Below are 18724 nucleotides of genomic sequence, written 5' to 3'. Positions count from 1 at the left end.
TTCTACTGACACTCCCCCCCCCGAATGTGTACCAAGACACAGTCACAATTATTACACTGCAACCACGCTACTATAATACAACCATAAAAGGTGAACAACAGTAAAAGCCTATGTGAAGAAAAGAAGAATCTACAGTACTGTATATCTATTTGAAAATAAGTACCACACAAATGTCTGAAAGGACGCTCCAAAGATTATAGTTCCCAACAGTACTAAGCTGAAGTGTTTGGCTTGCACAGGTTTAAGAACCATGGCAAAGGTATCTTAATTTTGTGTATTTGGGGGCTGGGAAGATCTAGTATCCAGTGGGGACAACCATCTTGTTTGTTCTTGTTGTTTAGCTAAAGTCTTGTCTACAGAAAAACTCCTTTAAAACTCCCCCTCCCCCCAAATCTGGGGCACTAAGGCCACAAGACACATGTCCCTATCCACTCCAGATTTGAGGTATGCTCCTTTATTGCACTCTTTTTAAACTCTATAGTTTTCTCTAGATTGTGCCCCAGGCACTTTTCCTCCCGCTGCCCCCGCTACCCCTGCTGTCATCTTACAATGTTAAAACATGGTGGGGTTTTTTGCCCTTTGCGCTGTCCCATTGCCTCCTTCTGTTCCCAGCCCAAATGGGGGTTTCTCTCCTCCTACCTCTGCTGGCACGATCATTGCTCTTGAGGCAAACAAGCTGCTCAGAATGTAATTTTGGTGCCTTGGCAGCAGCACCACTACAAAAATATGTGTGTGTCTGGCAGATGTTGACCACAGAGTTGCACTGGAGGACACAGAGATTCCTAGAGAGGTGTTCTCAGGGAAAAACATAGTGTTTTTGTTATTTGAGGTTTTTCCACATTCACAGGGGTCCTGCGCCCCTAACCCTAGCAAATGTGGAGGGATGAGTGTAAATAATTTTTTTTTTAAATTATGCCCCCAAATTGGCCCTAAACTCTTGGGTCAACTTATACATGCGTCAGTACAGTAATACTTAGAAAGGTCCTGAAAGAAGCAGCACCCTATGCCCCACTTTCCATGCCTCATCAGTGATTTCTGAAAGAGCTGCTGTGGCAGGGAATGTTGAAGAGGTGATTAACCTTCGCAATCGGATGTTAAAATCTTCTCTCCCCATCCCATCCTCCTTCTCTGAGCACCAAAACCCACTTCCCTCCAGTTCCTTCCCTTTTCAATCTGATGTTAAAACCTTATCCTCTAGCACCAGGGAAGTGGTGCTAGGTGGTCAGGAGAGGTCCAGAGAAGGAGAGAGGGGAGCGGTGGTTTCCCCTTTCGATGCTTTGTTACATGCTGCTAAGTTTTACCCTTGACACCATTATAACACCATGATTCCATTTTAATTTACATAGCAACATCTATGGAGTCCTGGGTTTTGTAGTTTGGTGACACATTAGATCCCTGTGGCTGAGAATTCTAACTCCCCCCCCCCCCCAATGCCAAATTTATTTATTTATTTGTGTATTTATGCATTTATTTATTTATTTCAAAGATTTATATCCCACCTTTCTCCCACAATGGGATTCACTGATTATTCAGGCTTGTTGTCACTGTGGTGTGCCCTCAAGTTCTTTCCGACTTATGGCAAACCTAAGGCGAACATGTTGTGGGATTTTCTTGGCAAGTTTGCCATTACCATCCTCTGAGAGCACTTGACCTGGCCAGTGGGTGGATTTGAACCCTATTTTCCAGAGTCATAGTCCAATGCTCAAACCACTTCACCATGCTAGCTCCCATCATCAAGACAGTTAAAGTGAATCAGTGTTATATGTATAGTGTGAAAGGGTCCCTTCTCTTTTGCATCACTCAGTGAATGAACTGGCAGACATCAAGGGGCCATTCCCACTGGCAGTTTAATGTGATTCCTGATTCACCCTTGCTCCATTTTAGAAAGCAATTCCAAAAGATCCTTTGTTCCCACTATGAAAGGGGATTTTTTCTTACACCTGTGTAATCGTCTTTTGTTTTTGCCATGATTGTCATCCCCAACTGGTAGTGCCGCTTCCAAATTCCTCTGGCAATCATATATTATGTCAGCTTGGAAATGGGGGGAGGGGGGGTTGGAGAGTGTGACTTGAGATTGAGAGAGTGTGAGGCTCAGAGAACAAGACCGGGGAGGATGGAGAAGGCTGGGGGGGGGGGGGACAGAGAGAAGGCTGGGGAAGATGCAGGCAAGACCAGGGAGGATAGAGAGAAGGCCAGGGAGGATGGAGAAAAGGCCAGGGAGAGGGATGGTACACATCCCTCTGCCATTTGGCCCTCCCCTCAGAATGAATCGATTCTGATCTTGAGCATGTGCGGAATTCGGCTTACGTGGGGGGAGGGGTCCAGAACGGATCCCCATGTAAGCTGAGGGTGCACTGTATCAGGAAAACCCATGGGTTTTGCGTTTGCCCTGCTTTATCCCACCTGAAATTGATCCAATAAGGATCGGAATTGATTTGAAGTGAGAACGAGGGTCATATACCTTGATCTGTGATTGGGTGCAAATTGTAGTGGGAATGAGCCCCAAGACCACTGCCACTTTCTTCTCCCTCCCTCCCTCCATCTGGATGCACACTCCTGAGAGGGTAATCTTTCTAAAGGGGACAAAAATGCATGCAAGAGAATACAAGGGCTACTAGCAAGGATCACTCAGACTGTAATGCTGCCCAAAGACAAAGAGTGAGCAGCTTCCTCACCTGCAATTTTACTCTGAATGGTGCAGAGTAAGAGAATGGGTGGAGCAATCCTTTCACTTATTCACATGAATTCTGACAGTGGGCAGTACAATAGTACAGTAGTAGTGATTCTGCCCTTTGATCCCATATTTCCCTTCTTCTCTCTGCTACTCCTTCAAAATATAGCACTGCTAAGCGCTCTTTTCCAGATGCATGCTTAATGCCATGTACAGTGGATTTCACTAGTGGCAGCAACTCACTAGAGCAGTACAAAATAAATCCTGTGTTTACTCAACTACTGATTTTAAGGGATTTTTATTCTCAAATATGTCTGCTTAGAATTGCATCTTTTAAATGAAGGAGAAAGAGAGAAGGATTTGTATTTACCTTCAAGGTGCCAATTGTTGTTGTTTTTAAAACAGAAATAATGAGAATGCAATAGGAAGACAGGGTATGAGAGAAAAAGGGAGACAGCTGTGGGAAACTGCAAATACCTGGAACAAATGACACATTTTAGAAAGGCAGGCTGGTTCCAGTTTCATATTGTTGAGTAGCAGCACCACTAAAGATTTAAACAACTTTTGATTCTGTCTTCAAATGACTAAGCTGTTAATTTGAATTCTGTGAAGGACAGATGGCACTGCAGTAGTGTTTTCTTTCTGAAGAGCAAGTAAATGAGCTATGGCATATACAAGCACATAAGAAGACACACTGGAAACAAAGCTACAGTTGGTTGTCATCAAGACACATTTGCTAAACACTGAAAACTTTGCAACATGACTCATTCCATTGGGAAACAGGAAAACTGAACTCTTGCATGCACACAATGATACTGGGGGGAAAGCCAAGAGAGTACACCACTGTGGATTTTTTATGGGGGGGGGGGTTGTGTGACCGAAAGCTGTCACTTCTACACACCAGTCTTTGGGCTAGAATACATTCCTGCAGAAAAGGATTTCTTCTTTAAATATACACACACACCATGTAATCATCCAGTGTGAACACTGTAAAACCTTTTGTGCCAGAGGATTTGTATTGTATGTGGTGCTGGTCCTTTTGCGTCCCTACACACACACACAATCCTTTCTCCCAGTTTCTCTTTTCCAGTTAGTCTCAAAGGTGCTAAAAGATCCCTTTGAGTTCATACAAACACAGGTTTCCTTCCTTTGGGGCTTCCACACAAACACACCCCACACATGCTTCTTTTCCACCAGCTTCTCTCTTCCAGTTAGTCTCAAAGGTACAAGATCCCCTTGCGCAATGGCTTTCCTTCCTTCCACCACACACACAGACACACCTCTTTCTATGAATTGCTCTCTTCCAGTCAGTCTCAATGGTGCCACATGATCCGTTTGCACACACTGGTTGTCCTTCCTTTGGGGCTTCCACAACCATACACACACACACACACACCCCTTTCTCCCAGCTTCTCCTCAATGGCCCTACAAGATCCCTTTGCACAACCACACACAGACACACCCCTTTCTCCCAGCTTCTCCCACCACCAGTTAGTCTCAACTACAAGACACTTTTCCCCCACACTGGTGGGCTTTCCTTTCCTTTGGGGCTTCCACACAACAACATCCAGGACTGAACAAAGCAGTGCTGAGTGAGATGTGAGACTGAAAACACACACACACACACAGAAAAGGGGGTGTTGTTGAAGGAAAGCCTCCTTCCAGACACACACACCCCCCCCGCCGTGCACACTTCCACTCCTACTCCCCAGGCCCCCCAGGCTGCTGCTGCTGCAGAGGAGGAGAAGGGGAATGGCTTACCAGCTGTCAAGCTCCAGCTCCAGCAGGGACTGGGTCCTCTCCGAGTTGCAGTGCAAGCACCACATGGCTGCAGGAGGCGGGAAAGGGCCAGCAGCTGCAGCAGGAGCCGAGGAGGAGGAGGACGACGGGGGTCCCCACATCCAGCCTCCCCGGACCCAGAACCCCGCGTGGGGCTGGGGGAACCCCCCTGAGGCGCCCCACTCTTCTCCTGCCTGGGCGGGAAGGGAGAGAGGGAGGCGCCGGAGGAGAGGAAGGAGGAGGAAGCCCTCCCGCCTCAGCCAGCGCCACAGAGCGAGCGCTCTCCCGCCTCACAGTCTCTTTTTACACACACAATACAACACTCACACAACACACTGCGAGCCCGGAATGCCAATGGCGCTGGGGGGAGGGGGCAGCAGCTTAGTCTTATTCTTCTATGATGAGGCCTTGGTTGGCTTCTTATTTTCCAGAAGGGTCCTGAGAAGGACCGCAAAATGGAGGACGCTGACGCGGGGGAAGGGAAGGGAATGGGGCGGCCGAATTTAAAAGGGAAAAACGGTCTCCTGGGGATGGAAAGGCAGTTCAGGCTTCTGAGGGAACCGGGGTGGGGGGGATGGAGGACTAAGTGGGAAAGCTTATGTGTGTTTCTCGGTCCTGTTCGGAATGGAAGGCGTCCGGGAAAAGCACGGAGGACGCGACCAAATGACAAGCGAGATCATGGAGGACGACGAGGGAAAGAAATGGAGGACGTTGAGGGAGAAATTGAGGGTGTTAATGGGAAGAAATTTTTACACACGTTGAGGGGAAGAAGTGAACAAATGGAAGACGTTGAGGGGAAGAAATGAAGGACGATGACGGTGGAAATGGAGGACCTTGAGGGGAAGAAATGGAAGATTCTCAGTCCTGTTTGAAGTGGAGGACATTCAAGGGAAAACATGGAGGTCGTAAAAGCTAAACACAAGACTCATAGAGATGTGATTTCATGTTTCTTAGTCGTGCTCAAAATGGAGGACATTCCAGAAAAATGCAGGACGTGGACAAATTAAAAGCTAAAACCCCTCATATCCATGTAAATTCTTGCTTCTGAATCATGCTCAAAATGGAGGACACTTTGAAATTGCCCCTGGACAGAAGGTTGGACTGGAGGCCATGTCTAGGAGAAGGAAGACCTCTAGCCACCCTGGAAATAATCCATTGTGACACCACTGTAACAGCCATGTCTCTGGCTCAGGGTGACCAGATGTCCTCACTGCAAAGGAGGACAAGGCATCGCAAAATGGAGGACATAGTCCGATTAAAAGCTAAATTCACTCATGTAAATTTAAATTCATGTGTCTTTAGTCGTACTCCAAATGGATGACATTTTGGAATTCCTCCTGGGCAGAAAACTGAAATGTAGGACAGGTCCTAAAAAAGAAGGACCCGTTTCCACCAGGGAGCCCAGAGGAGGAGCTGTGGAAGTAAAAGGCCCTTATCATACGGAGGTTTTTCCAGCTCTGATCTGACGTGACTGCAGGTCCAACGATGTGAATTCACGCGTTAACACGATGTATTATCACATGTGATTCCTTTCTATGGGGGCTCCTTCCGTGGTGCTTCCGTAGTGAATCCAAAGTGACGCCTCATTTTGGTGAATTCGGTGAAAAGTGAATTCACAGAATTTGCATTCAAGCTCACTTCGATTTCCCTCTGAATTAGTCTGGTGTGGAATGCAACTCTGCCTCCATCCTGGTACCTCCCCCCCAAAAAACCCTCCAGGGTCCCAAATTTCCCATGATGCCATGCTGCAATTTTGCCCCATTTGCTTCTAGTACTCCATTGCTGCCGAAGGGAAATGCGGTTGTTTCCAATGCCGCTGGGGCAAGGGCAGAGAGTTACTGGGGATTTAATGTATTCACGTTTTAACGTAGACAGGAGACATGCTGGCGAGGAGGGGGAAAGCGGCTGTTTCCGATGCCGCTGGGGAAGGCTGCTTGTGTGGCTGCAAAAACGGACCATATCTCCCAGAAAAAGAGTGCTAGTTTGGGTGCCAAAAGGGACTCTAAAGCCCATAGAACTTGAAGCTGTCATTGACATGAGGCTAGCATTCACGTGAAAGTGGACCTAGGAGGTGGCCCCCTTTTCACCCCGGAAGTGCAAAGGTTCACGATGCGTTCAGACCCCCACTGAGCATGCAAAAGGGTCCCAATTCGAATAGTTGAATCCGCATGGTATGCACCGGTGTGGTAATACAATTTGCACTCACTCTGCTTTGCCTGAATCCGCATCACATGACTTGCCTTGGATTCAATTCCCCATCGATTCGGAAGGACAAGGGAAGGGCAACCAGGTGTGATAAAACATGTGTGTTATAACATGAATTCGCATAGCTGAACCAGGAGTTTAGCAACACTAAACCACAAGTATTTAAAAGAAAGGGTAGCGACCCTCTCAGCAGCCAGTGATGTAATTCTCTTGGGATGGCCAAGCAACACAAGGAGGAAAGTTGCAGAACAATATCCTGGGAAATCCAGCTAAAATATAAAAATTGATGATGACCAAAGTTCAATTGTGCGAGTGCATTGCAATGAGCTTTTGCACCTTTGCAATAGTGCGATTTACACAATATCACAAAAGCATTCACAACATTTCCCCATGAATGAAATGTTCCTGGAGCATTTCCTCTTTACAAGTATAGATTTCCCACCACATTGTGAAATCATTCAGCGCAATAGCACAATTATCTCAGGAGCACTCCTCAAAACATGAAATAATCCAGTCTGAGATTGCTTTAACTGCCCTGGCTCAGCACTAGGGAATCCTGGGAACTGTAGTTTATTGTGGCACCAGAGCTCTGATAGAAAAGGCTAAATGTCTCACAAAACTACCTTCTCTGTTAGAAACCTCTGGTGCCAGAACAAACTACAGTTCCCAGGATTCCCTACCACTGAGCCAGTCTGCAGTGCGGATGAAGCTATAGGAGTTTATCACACGAAGGAGATCGGGAATTTATCCCGTGAACATCCTGGGGAAATCGCGTAATTACATGTAACAATTTCACACGACGTTGCACAAAACCCGCCATTAAAGTGGTCACCAAAAAATTAACGCACATATTTTTACTTTCGGGATTTCAGCGAAAATGCATTTCTGATATCACTCGCCATTTCCGCTTCATTTGCAGCATGCTTTAAATGCGCTTTAATCTCTCTTTTTAATGCCAAAATCAGTCTCAGTGTGATAAACTCCTTTAAGTCATGCTCAAAAATGGAGGGGGGCTTTTGAAAACTCTCCTGGACAGAAGGTTGAAAGGAATGATTTACTGTGGAAAAGGAGGATGCCTGGTCACCCTGTGGAGGCTGGATTATTTCTCCAGTGCAGATGCAGCCCCAAAACAGCAAATCCATGAGATTTAAAAAGCCAAGGCAAACATCAGAGCCCAATGTGTATGTATAGTATGCCTGCCTGCCTGGGGAAGGAGCGGCTTCCAGTGTGGCCACAGCCTCTGCATAGCAATGAAGGCAGCCTTTCCTCGTCTGAATGTGGCTATTAATAGCGCCGCCAGAGAGCCTCACGTGAAGAGAAGCCGGGAGGGAAGAAGACTGGCATTCTCCTCCTTCTCATCCTCACATTCCCAGCAAGAGAGAAGACAAAAAAAAAAAAAAAAAGGAGAAAACTCTTGCTCTCTCTCTCTCTGGCTAAATGCATCCACATTGCAGAAATAATCCACTTTGAGACCTGTTTGGGCCCGAACAGATAGGCCAAAATAAAGCTGCTTCAGGTCACATGGGAGGTATGCTGTTTAAATGCTGCATGTGTCCTAAGAGGCCAGAAGCCACGACAAAGCCACAATCCAGTCCTAAGGACAGGAGGGCAGTTTTAATGCAGCTTCTGGTCTCTTAAAATGCATGTGTCATTTAAACAGCATACCTCCAAACTGAGCCAAAAGCAGCTTTATTTTGGCCTGTCTTTTGGGCCCTTTAATTGCTCTGGCTCAATACTAGGGAATTGTGGGAATTGTAGCATACTGTGGCACCAAAGCTCTCAGACAGAGAAGGCTAAATGTCCCACAAGCCTACACTTCCCAGGATTCCCTAGCACTGAACCAGGGCAGTTAAAACAGCCTCAAACTGGATTATTCCTGCAATGTGTTTTGTACATTTAACTGCCCGGACTGAATGCTATGGAATCCTCTGAACTTTGTTGTGGCGCCCAGTTTTCTGACAGAATGCTAAATGTCTCACAATACTACAGCTCCCAGAATTCCATAGCATTGAGCCATGGTAGTTAAAATGGTGTCAAACTGGATTACTTCTGCAGTGCCGATGCAGCCTTCGAAGCATGAATTTACACTCATATGAGTGTTTTCAGCTTTTATTTTTTAAGGTCCTCCATTTTTCTTGACTATCCTCCATTTTGCAGTGCCTTGTTCTCCTTTGCAGTTAGGACATTTGGTCAGCCTGAGTTTGCAGGGTGGCCAGACATCCTCCTTTTCCAGCACACATCCTACATTTCAGCCTTGTGTCCAGGAAAAATTCCAAAATGTGTTCCCTTTTCAGCATGCCGAAGAAGCATGAATTTATATTTCTATGAGGGTTTTTAGCTTTTCTTTGGCCATGTCCTATATTTTTCTTGATGGGACTACATTTTGTGGTGCCTTGTCCTCCTCTACGACTATGACATTTGATCACCCTGCCAGTTTGGCATCACTTAAACTGCCATGGCTCAGTGCTATGGAATTCTGAAGTTTGTCATTTTTGTGAGACATTTAGCCTTCCTTGTCAGAGAGCTCTGGTGCCACAACAAACTACAATTCCCAGGATTCCATAGCAATGAGCCATGGCAGTTAAAGTGCTGTCAAACTGGATTATTTCTCCAGTGCAGATGCAGCGTTGGAGACTGCTGTTCCCTCTTTTTCCCCCTTAGTTCTTTTCTCCCCACCAGTTTTCCCTCATGGTGTTTTCCCCCAGCTATGATGCTTCCAGATATATAAGCATTAAGTCCCTTATCTCTCCGAAGGGTATGTTTGCGGCCACAACTGTTCTCAAAGTTAATTAAAATTAAAACCTTAAGATAAAAAGACTGCAGCACTCTTGTTAACTGCAAATTAATGTCTCCAAATCAAATGGGTGTCGTTGAAATAAGTACAAATTGGTTTCGGCCCAGAAATGAATTAAAACAAAAGTCTTTTTTTTACAGATATGTAGTGTGTCAATTGTGTCCATCATACAACTGTACAGCTCTAGAAACACTAGACAGCTCTGGGATTATGTGGTCAGAATTAAGCCTTAGAGTTGAGAGGGATCTTAAATGTCACCTAGTCCAGCCTTGTCCTAATGCAAGAAAAGTTATTACAACTGTGTGTTTTATAGGGAATATATAGCCTCCACATCCTAAAAAACAACTTCTAGTGAAGAAGAGACCACCACCTTGTGAAGTAGTCTGCTCACTGACAAAAAGCATCCCACCATCGGAGAGTTTCCCCTAATTTTAAAACTACAGTGGGCCCTTGCCTTACGCGGGGGATCCGTTCCAGACCCCCCTGCGTAAGGCGAATTCTGCCTATGTTAGAGCTCCATTCATTTGAATGGGGCTCATGCACGGCGGTGTGGGAGTGCGCGAGGCACCACGGGCATGCAGCCCATTCATTGGAATGGGATGTGCCGCCCCTTGCGCCACGTGTGCTCCCTGTGGCTTGAGCACATATGCTCAAGTCCACGTAAAGCGCGCCCACCTATAACACGGGTGCACTGTACATCTTTTTTCTTGTACTTTGAACTCTTCACATGAGGTTTCCTACCCTTTTGATCCTACCTTAGTCTTTGTTGTTGCTGTTGTGTGCCTCCAAGTCATTTCTGACTTATGGCAACCCTAAGGCCACCATATCATGGGATTTCCCTTGCAAGAGTTGTTCAGAGGAGATTTGCCATTGCCTTCCCCTGAGAAGGCTGAGAGCATGTGACTTGCCCAAGGTCATCCGGTGGGTTTCCATGGTTGAATGAGGATTTGAACCCTGGTTCTTCAGAGTCGTAGTCCAACACTAAGCAACTCTGGCAATCAAAACCAATTGATTACAAAATAGTATTTCAAACATCTGAAGATGAGCTTATCTCAATTATCTCTTAAAATGGCTCTTCTCCAATTTAAAGGTAAAGATAAAAGTAAAGGTTTGGTTATCTAGCCGTGACTGTGTCCAATTTAAACACACTCAATTCTTTCAGTTTGTTTTCATGACACTTTGTCCCCTTGTCACCCACGGTCTTTTGACATCTTCCTCTGCACAAGTTGCAGCTCCAGCATCCTTCTGGCCAAAGGAAAACAGAGTGGTATCATTATTCTAACACTTTGGTTTATGGAACCTTAAGTTGATTTTGTAGCCATCACTACACCTTGCAGTAGTCAATTTCAGTAGTTTAAATACACGGCATGTGAATAAAATATTCCTGCTCATCAAACTTGAATCCACCACCATTTAATTCAACTAGATGACGAAATATTCCTTCTATTCGCTTTTTCCACATTATGTATATTTTATACAATTCTATTACATCATCCTTTATGTGCCTTTTTGTAAAGATCCCCAAATCTTATTTTTTTGACACAGAGGAGAAGCACCTTTTCCAGCTCTGCAGTATATTTTTTGAGATGTTCTCTTCAGAAATCTGTTTAGTGTTCCAAATGTGGCTGCACAGTCAATTTATATAAAGGCATTATGATATTGGCAGTTTTATTTTCACTTCTCTTCCTATTTGTAGGAGTTTCAAATTGCTGGAAGAATTGGGGAGGCATATAGGTAGCTTTTCACTCTTATAGGTGTGTTTTATATGATTAAGGGATGTATAATATTTACTGGGCATTTGCTACTTGTAGCAAAAAAGAATAATAATGTAACTTTCAGTAGTTGCAGGTTTGTCTAGAAGGCTGAACAAGGTCAGCTCTTGCTGAAGAGATAGATGAATGTTTCCATGCTAAAATGACTGGGAAACTGTTCCTTTGTTAGGACTTTTTCACATGGGGAAAATTGGAAGGTTAAAGTGGGGCCAATGCAGGGTCATCCAGGGTATTAGGGACAAGTCTGCAGCTGCTTTCCACATGACAATGCATGCAATCAGGACAGAATCCAGGGAGAATCTGAGGTGAACAAAGAAATGAGCAAATTTGCAAAACTATCGGATTTGCATGTCCATTTTGCTTGCAAATTCACTCCCTTCACGCAGTGCCACCCATCTGAAAACCATGCCTCCGGATGCCTCCAGTTTCCAGATTTCCCAAGGTACCTTGCTGCAGGGAGAATGCTTTCTTCTTAAAGGGATACACACATACTTCCCTCACCCCATTCTCTCCTTCTCTAATGGAGGCTCTAATTCAGGGAACAGTTGGTGGGAGAAGGGAGAGAGAGGACGTTTGGAATTCCTCCTGGACAGGAGGGAGAAATGGAGGACATGTCCTGGAAAAGGAGGGCATCTGAGAGTGTCAGCCCTCTGTGGAATCAAGCAGGCTTATGGGGCCAGCCCCTCTTTCTCTCTCCCGTGTGTGTGTGTGTGGTTTGCAAAGGGAAGCCTCATTCTGCCTTCCTCTGACACAGCATCTGGGGCAAAGAGGATTCCCCTCCCCGATATTTCCTCCCTTCCCCTCCCCTCCTCAGAGCATGTGGGGGGACACTTGTGGAAATGAGTATGCGCAGAAAAGGTATTTCTAAGCTGGCAATGGGGATTTGTTTGTCTCCTTTTGATCACCAAAAGGACCCTAGGTAATGTGCCTTTAATCCCTTGTTGTGCTCTTGTGTGTGATAACCATTAGCAAACAGGCTTGCTTTCCTGGGATGCCAGCACTTTAACCATTTTTGGACTGGATGCACATAGCTCCCCGTGTGAAAAAATCCCTAGTTAGGATGGGTGATGCCCACTGTCTGTGGAAGTCAGCATCTTCTAGAATAAGTAAAAACAGTCTTTAAAGATTGGGAAGTTCAGATAATCCACCTCATTTTTGAGAAGGTGAAAACCATTCTGTTGGAGTCACATTTAGTTCACCATGGGCATCCTGGTGAACACCAGCTGTGGTGAAGGGACAGCTAAGGGACATGAGGTAACTTTGCCTTGGGTTTTACTGCTGTTGTTGTCAACTTCCGGTAGATCCTGACTCATGGTGACACTGTGTATGAGAAATCTCTGCTTACGTCCTGTAAATTCAACACTAAGATCTCTTTTATTGAGTTTATCCATCTGCCGTGCATTCTTCCTCTCTTTCTACTGCCTTCTACGTTCTTAGGATTATCCCCCCCCCAATGAATCATGTCTTCTCATGATGTGTTCAAAGTATGACAACCTCAGTCTGATCATCTTGGATCCCAGGTTTAATCTGTTCTAGGTCCCATTTATTTGTCTTCTTGGCCATCCATGGTATCCTGAGCGCTCTTCTCCAGCACCCCATCTCAAATGAGCTGATTTTCTTCTTATCTGATTTCTTAACAGTCCAGCTCTCGTATCCTTTCATGGTGATAGGGAATACAATGGCTTGGATGATTCTAACTTTAGTCTTTTGCTGTATATCTTATCCCGTCATTATCTTTGATAGAGAGGCAGGATATAAATACTATTTTATTATTATTATTATTTTATTTTAATGCAATCAATAAACCATTGCTTTGGTGCATCGGTGACTATGTTGAACTTTGATAGGCCATCAGATCTGGGTAGGCTTGGGAACTGAGTGGATTAGGGCGCTGGAATCATTACAGTATCTTGAGAAGGGGAGACAGTTTCTGAAAGTCTTGCTAAAACCAAGATACCATCTGGCCACAACCCCCTCCCTGGATCTACTAGCTCTGCTTACCTGGACATGTCAGTCTTGACCCTAACACTGCCCTAGGAGGTTTGGCAGAGGTTATTATTGACTGGTGCCCCAACTACTGTGTATATTGGTTAGAAGCAGGTTTTCACTTTTTGATGTACTTAATAGCCAGGTTCAAATGAAGCTATGCCATAGAACAGTTAAACTAAACTTTGTAGACTATATTTCCCCCAAACCAAGGGCCAGTTTACACAACTGCCCAGTTTGTGATGACACACTTCTGCCCTCTAAAGTCCTTAGTGTAGGCCATGTCATTTGTTTCTTACTAGCAGGAGCAATTACTTTCTCAGACTTCTGGAACCTCACTGAAATTGGCTGAGATGTCATGCATATTAGAAACCAACCATACAGAACCCTACTTGCTGTGACAGGTGGAAAGCTGTCAGACCTTAAAGGGGGAAATACAGGCACACCCCAACAACACAGAAATAGCCATCAGAAGTTCAGCAACAGGTACTATCCCTTACAAGGATGACATAGCACCAAAACACATCGCAAAAATAATCCTGTTAGAGACCACTTTAACTGCTCTGTTTCAATGCTAAGGAATTCTGGGAATACAGTAGTAGTTTTGTGAGATATAGCTTTTTCTGTCAGAGAGCTCTGGTGCCACAACAAACTACAAAGCAAAATCCCAGGATTCCCTAGCACTGACCTAGGGCAGTTAAAGCAGTCTCAAACTGGATTATTTATGCAGTTGTTTTGGACCTTACACAAAATAAATGTGTTTAGAATTAGTCTCCTATTTATACTGAAACCCAGAAGAAAACTTGGCTAGCATTGATAACTTATATGAGATTTTATGAAGTGATGACTAGTTTTGTCTGTCCTTGTTAAATGGATTTTAGTCCACCAGAGACTGGAAAACTTTTAAGGGTGGATTATTGCAAGACAAGGAAAGATCTGACCTTGAATCACACTGTAACAGTCACCATCTCTGTCTCAAAGCCTTCCCCATCCTGCAAAAGGAAACTGTTATCCTCTGCCCTGTTGCTGACACATCAAAATAATCGTTTATGTAAACCAGCCCTATGCCTTTATTTTACTTTCTCAACCGGGCTCACTCAAATGATCTCATTCTGTTTGGATTTAAAGCACAAAGAAACTGAATAAAATTCCCTATACATTCTATGAGGGCATATTCATACACTTTACTTAGTCTTTTGATCTCTCACTTTACATTGACTGACTTATTGATATTTCTTTGCTTCTGCTTAAAAATCCACTTTTCCCAATTATCTTTTGAACGCCTTTGAGCTGTTTGTTTTTAAAGAGCAGATGCACACATCTGCTAAAAGCCTCTGCAAATTTATTCAGTTTCTTAATTGAGTGACTACATATCCTTTAGGTTTTTTTTGGATTTAACCTTACAATTATGAGACACTTATCATCTAGGGGGAAAAATTCTAAAATAAGGACTTGTAGGCTAAGGAGTGGGAGAGGAGAGACTGAAAGTTTCCCATATAAATAAGTTCATCTGTGTCAGCTACTGTGCAAAGGCTGGTTAACAAAGACTTCCTCTCATCCTCCACACTTGTTCCAAGCACGTGCCTTTAAAACTGCAGTTTGGCTAGAATAGTAACTCCAGAAATAACACTGTAAACGTTCCAGATTATTATTCAGAGCATTGTTAGATTTCATGGTCACAGTCTCAAAAATAGAACATTTTCTCTGATAGATTATTTGCTTTGCAGACAAACATTAAAATGCTACTACCATGCTGAACAAGGAAATATGTATTTTTACCCCACTGTGGGACAAAGCACACATACAAATGTTTGGGCCAAAGTACACGTGACACTAAAAAACAACAACCCACAAACAGAATTTTGTTTTAATAAAGATAGGATGGGGTCACTGGAGCTAGGGGAAGAGTTCCCACCTACCCCCAGTTAAAATTTACTTACACAGAGTCTTATTCCTGCAAAGTCATTTTGCACTAGCCTATAGTAGCCTCACAGTTGGGGATATTTCCCCATCGTTTTCCTTCATCGCTATTATCAGCAAAGCAGTTCAGAATACAGTTGACCCTTGACTTACGTAGATTTCATTATTTGTGAGTTTGCCATCAATAATTAAATGGGATTCTCCCCCCACCCCCAGTGTTTTGTGGTCTATTACAGAAAACTGCAGATGACATGCATAAACTAAAAAATGTCAAGAAAACTTTTATAAGTTCGGTACGGTTCAAAACACACTGCAAAAATAATTCAGTTTGAGACTGCTTTAACTGCCCTGGCTCAATGCTAGGGATTTCTGGGAAGTGTCATTTTGTGAGACATTTTGCCTTCTCTGTCAGAGAGCTCTCGTGCCACAATAAGCTACAATTTTGCTGATTCAGCTATGTCTTTATTTAACTCCACTCTTTCCTCAACTCTTGACCATTTTGCCCCTGTCTCTGTACACACTTCTTCCTCTAAGACTAGACCTCAGCCCTGGCTTACCCCCAACAATAAGTTTCTCCGGTCCTGCTCTAGAGCGGCCGAACGTCTTTGGAGAAAGTCCAAAGAGTGGGCTGATTTTATCCATTACAAATTTGTTCTTTCTTCTTTCTCACGCGCCCTCTCTATGGCAAAACAAAATTATTACAAATCATTGATCTCTGCCAATGAGAGGCGCCCGCAGCGTTTGTTCTCCACCTTCAACACTTTGCTTAAACCTCCCTCTCCTCCTGTCTCTTCATCATTCTCTCCTAATGACTTGGCTTAACTATTTTAATCTAATATTTCAACTATTCGCTCTGAGATAGTCCCCCCCGATTCTTCTTCTGCTCTTAATCTTCTATCGCCCTCGCCTAACAAATTTTCTGTGTTTCCTCCTGCCTCTTTGGATGAACTCTCTACACTTCTGAACTCTTCCAAACCTGCAACCTGTCCTCTTGATCCTATTCCTACTCGTCTTCTAATCTCTATCGCTCCTTCTTTTCTGCCCTCGCTTCTCCATATCTTCAATCTCTCTCTCTCTACAGGCTCCTTCCCGTCAGACTTCAAACATGCTCTCATTTCCCCAATTCTGAAAAAACCTTCTCTTGACCCCTCCTCTTTGTCTAGCTATCGTCCGATTTCTCTTCTCCCCTTTCTTTCTAAGGTTTTGGAACGGGTTGTTTATTCTCGCTGTCTTGAGTTTCTTGAAGCCAACTCCATCCTTGATCCCTTTCAGTCTGGTTTCCACCCAAGGCATTCTACTGAGACAGCTCTCAGTAAGATTTCGAATGACCTTTTACGGGCCAAGGCTAATGGCCTTTACAGTATTCTGTTCTCATCCTTCTTGATTTGTCTGCAGCCTTTGACACTGTTGATCACTGTCTCCTAATTGACATACTCTCTGACCTTGGGTTCTCAGACTCTGTTCTCGACTGGTTTAGATCTTACTTGTCTGGCAGATCTTTTGCAGTAGTTGCAGGGGGCCAGACTTCTTCTCCTGTTCCCTTATCTGTTGGAGTTCCCCAGGGCTCTGTTCTGGGTCCCCTTCTGTTTTCTATCTACACACTGTCCCTAGGAAAACTCATTAGCTCTTTTGGCTTTTCCTACCATCTGTATGCTGATGACACCTAGCTGTATCTTTCCGCCCCTGACCTTTCTCCAAGGCTTGAACAGCAAGTTTCATCTTGCGTCACAGCTGTCTCGCAGTGGATGTGCCATCGGCGTTTGAAGCTCAACATGTCCAAGACAGAGCTTCTTGTCTTTCCTCCTAAGCCCACCCTTCAACTTTCCTTTTCTGTCTCTGTGAACAACATTTCTATTCAACCAGTCCAGCAAGCCCGCAGTCTTGGTTTTATCTTTGACTCTTCTCTGTCGTGTATCCCTCAGATCCAGAGCACAGCCAAGGCTTGTAGATTCTTTTTGTACAATATTGCCAAAATCCGACCATATCTCTCCGCCTCTACTGCCAAGAACCTGGTCCATGCCCTAGTGATCTCACGACTTGATTACTGTAACGTCCTCCTGGCTGGGCTTCCTCTTTCTCACCTCCGTCCTTTAATCTCTGTCCAGCATTCAGCTGCATGCATTATCACTTTCACCCACCGCTCTGACCACATCTCTCCTGTGTTGGCATTCCTTCACTGGTTCCCCCTCCCTTTCTGCATTCAGTATAAGCTCCTGCTGTCAACATTTAAAGCCCTCCATGGACTGGCCCCTCCTTACTTATCAGACCTTGTTTCTCGTCACATTCCCACCAGGGCCCTCCGTTCTGGTAGTCAAGGTCTGCTGTCTCAGCCCAGGATTTCCTCTGCCCCATCCCGGATTCGCCCCTTTTCACTTGCTGCCCCTCACTCCTGGAACCTTCTTCCCCCACAAGCAAGAGCCATCACTTCTTTAACCAGCTTCAAAACGGAGTTGAAAACCATCCTGTTCAGAGAATCCTTCCCAGGCATTGCATAATTGTCGCTTACTATTTGATGTTCTTTTGTTGCCTGTTTATCAAACCATTTCCTGTATTGCTATGTACTGTATATGCATTATCCTACTTGAGAGTATGTATTTTCCCTGGAAAATGATTAACCATCCATTATGAAGCCAAGCCCTCCCTCCAGTCCATCTGCTTTGGTCCAGGCCTTGGAGGTAGAGAGGAACTGCTGGACCTCTTACCCTTTCCCTCCACCACTCCCTTCTCCTTCTGTGTCATGTCTTTTTAGATTGTAAGCCCGAGGGCAGGGATCCGTCTAACTAAAAAGATTGCATGTACAGCGCTGTGTAAATTTACAGCGCTTCATAAAGGTTAATAATAATAATAATAATAATAATAATTCCCAGGTTTCCCTGGCACTGAGCCAGGGCAGTTAAAGCAGTCTCAGACTGGATTATTTTTGCAGTGTGTTTTGGACCCAAGTAATAAATGCATAAAATAATAGAGCACTCCTGCTTCCTTCTACCCCTGGAGCCTCACCTGGCACTGATCACCCTGTTGTGGGCATCTTCTTCCTCTCTGGCCACATCCAAGACTCCAAGGCCCAGCATGCCCCATGACAACAGGATGGAACTGGTTCTTCACTTGGGTTCTAAATCGATTTACCTCTATCGGACTTAAAGCTTAATTTGGGTGGTATCTTGAGGGCATTTTCCATCGTCGCCCCCAGACTGTGGAACGGCCTGCTGGATGAGATCCGTCTACTTACATCCTTAGACAGCTTTAAAAAGGCTATTAAGATGGATCTCTTCTGGCAGGCCTTCCCAGAATAGAGAACCTGGCCTCAGAAAAACGTCTGGGAAAGATACTGCTGCTCCCACTGGTTGCTAGTTGGTATGATGTTGTTGACCTTCTGGTCAGTTTTTAACTTGTATGTTTGTTTGTTTGTTGTTGTTTTTTGTTCTGTTTTTTAAATATTGCATTGAATTTAATTCTTTTTTAAGGAGGGGAGGGTACCAGGGATTTTATATGTTTTGTATTTTTAACTGTTAGCCATCCCGATTGTTCTCAGAGGGGTGGGATACAAATTATTATTATTATTATTATTATTATTATTATTATTATTATTATTATTAT

General features: G+C 44.4%; 1 protein-coding gene across 14 annotated transcripts in view; it reads right to left on the bottom strand.

The window, feature by feature from the left end:
* Positions 1–18724, bottom strand: part of IQSEC1 (IQ motif and Sec7 domain ArfGEF 1) — a 463906-nt gene that overhangs the window by 107167 nt on the left and 338015 nt on the right. The window contains exon 1 of one of the 14 annotated variants that reach the window (XM_042449780.1): positions 4433–4653. The exons of 12 other annotated variants lie outside the window; for them this stretch is intronic. In XM_042449780.1, coding sequence (XP_042305714.1) covers positions 4433–4572 — 140 coding nt within the window. In that variant the 5' untranslated portion in view covers positions 4573–4653. Of the gene's footprint in view, positions 1–4432; positions 4654–18724 lie in introns of those variants that run through there. One more of the 14 variants, XM_042449781.1, reaches the window with a different exon arrangement.

The sequence above is a fragment of the Sceloporus undulatus genome, chromosome 2 (assembly GCF_019175285.1).
Source record: "Sceloporus undulatus isolate JIND9_A2432 ecotype Alabama chromosome 2, SceUnd_v1.1, whole genome shotgun sequence".
NCBI lineage: Eukaryota > Metazoa > Chordata > Lepidosauria > Squamata > Phrynosomatidae > Sceloporus > Sceloporus undulatus.
The sequence above is the reverse complement of the archived record's forward strand: the minus strand, read 5'-3'. Positions and strand labels throughout refer to the sequence as shown.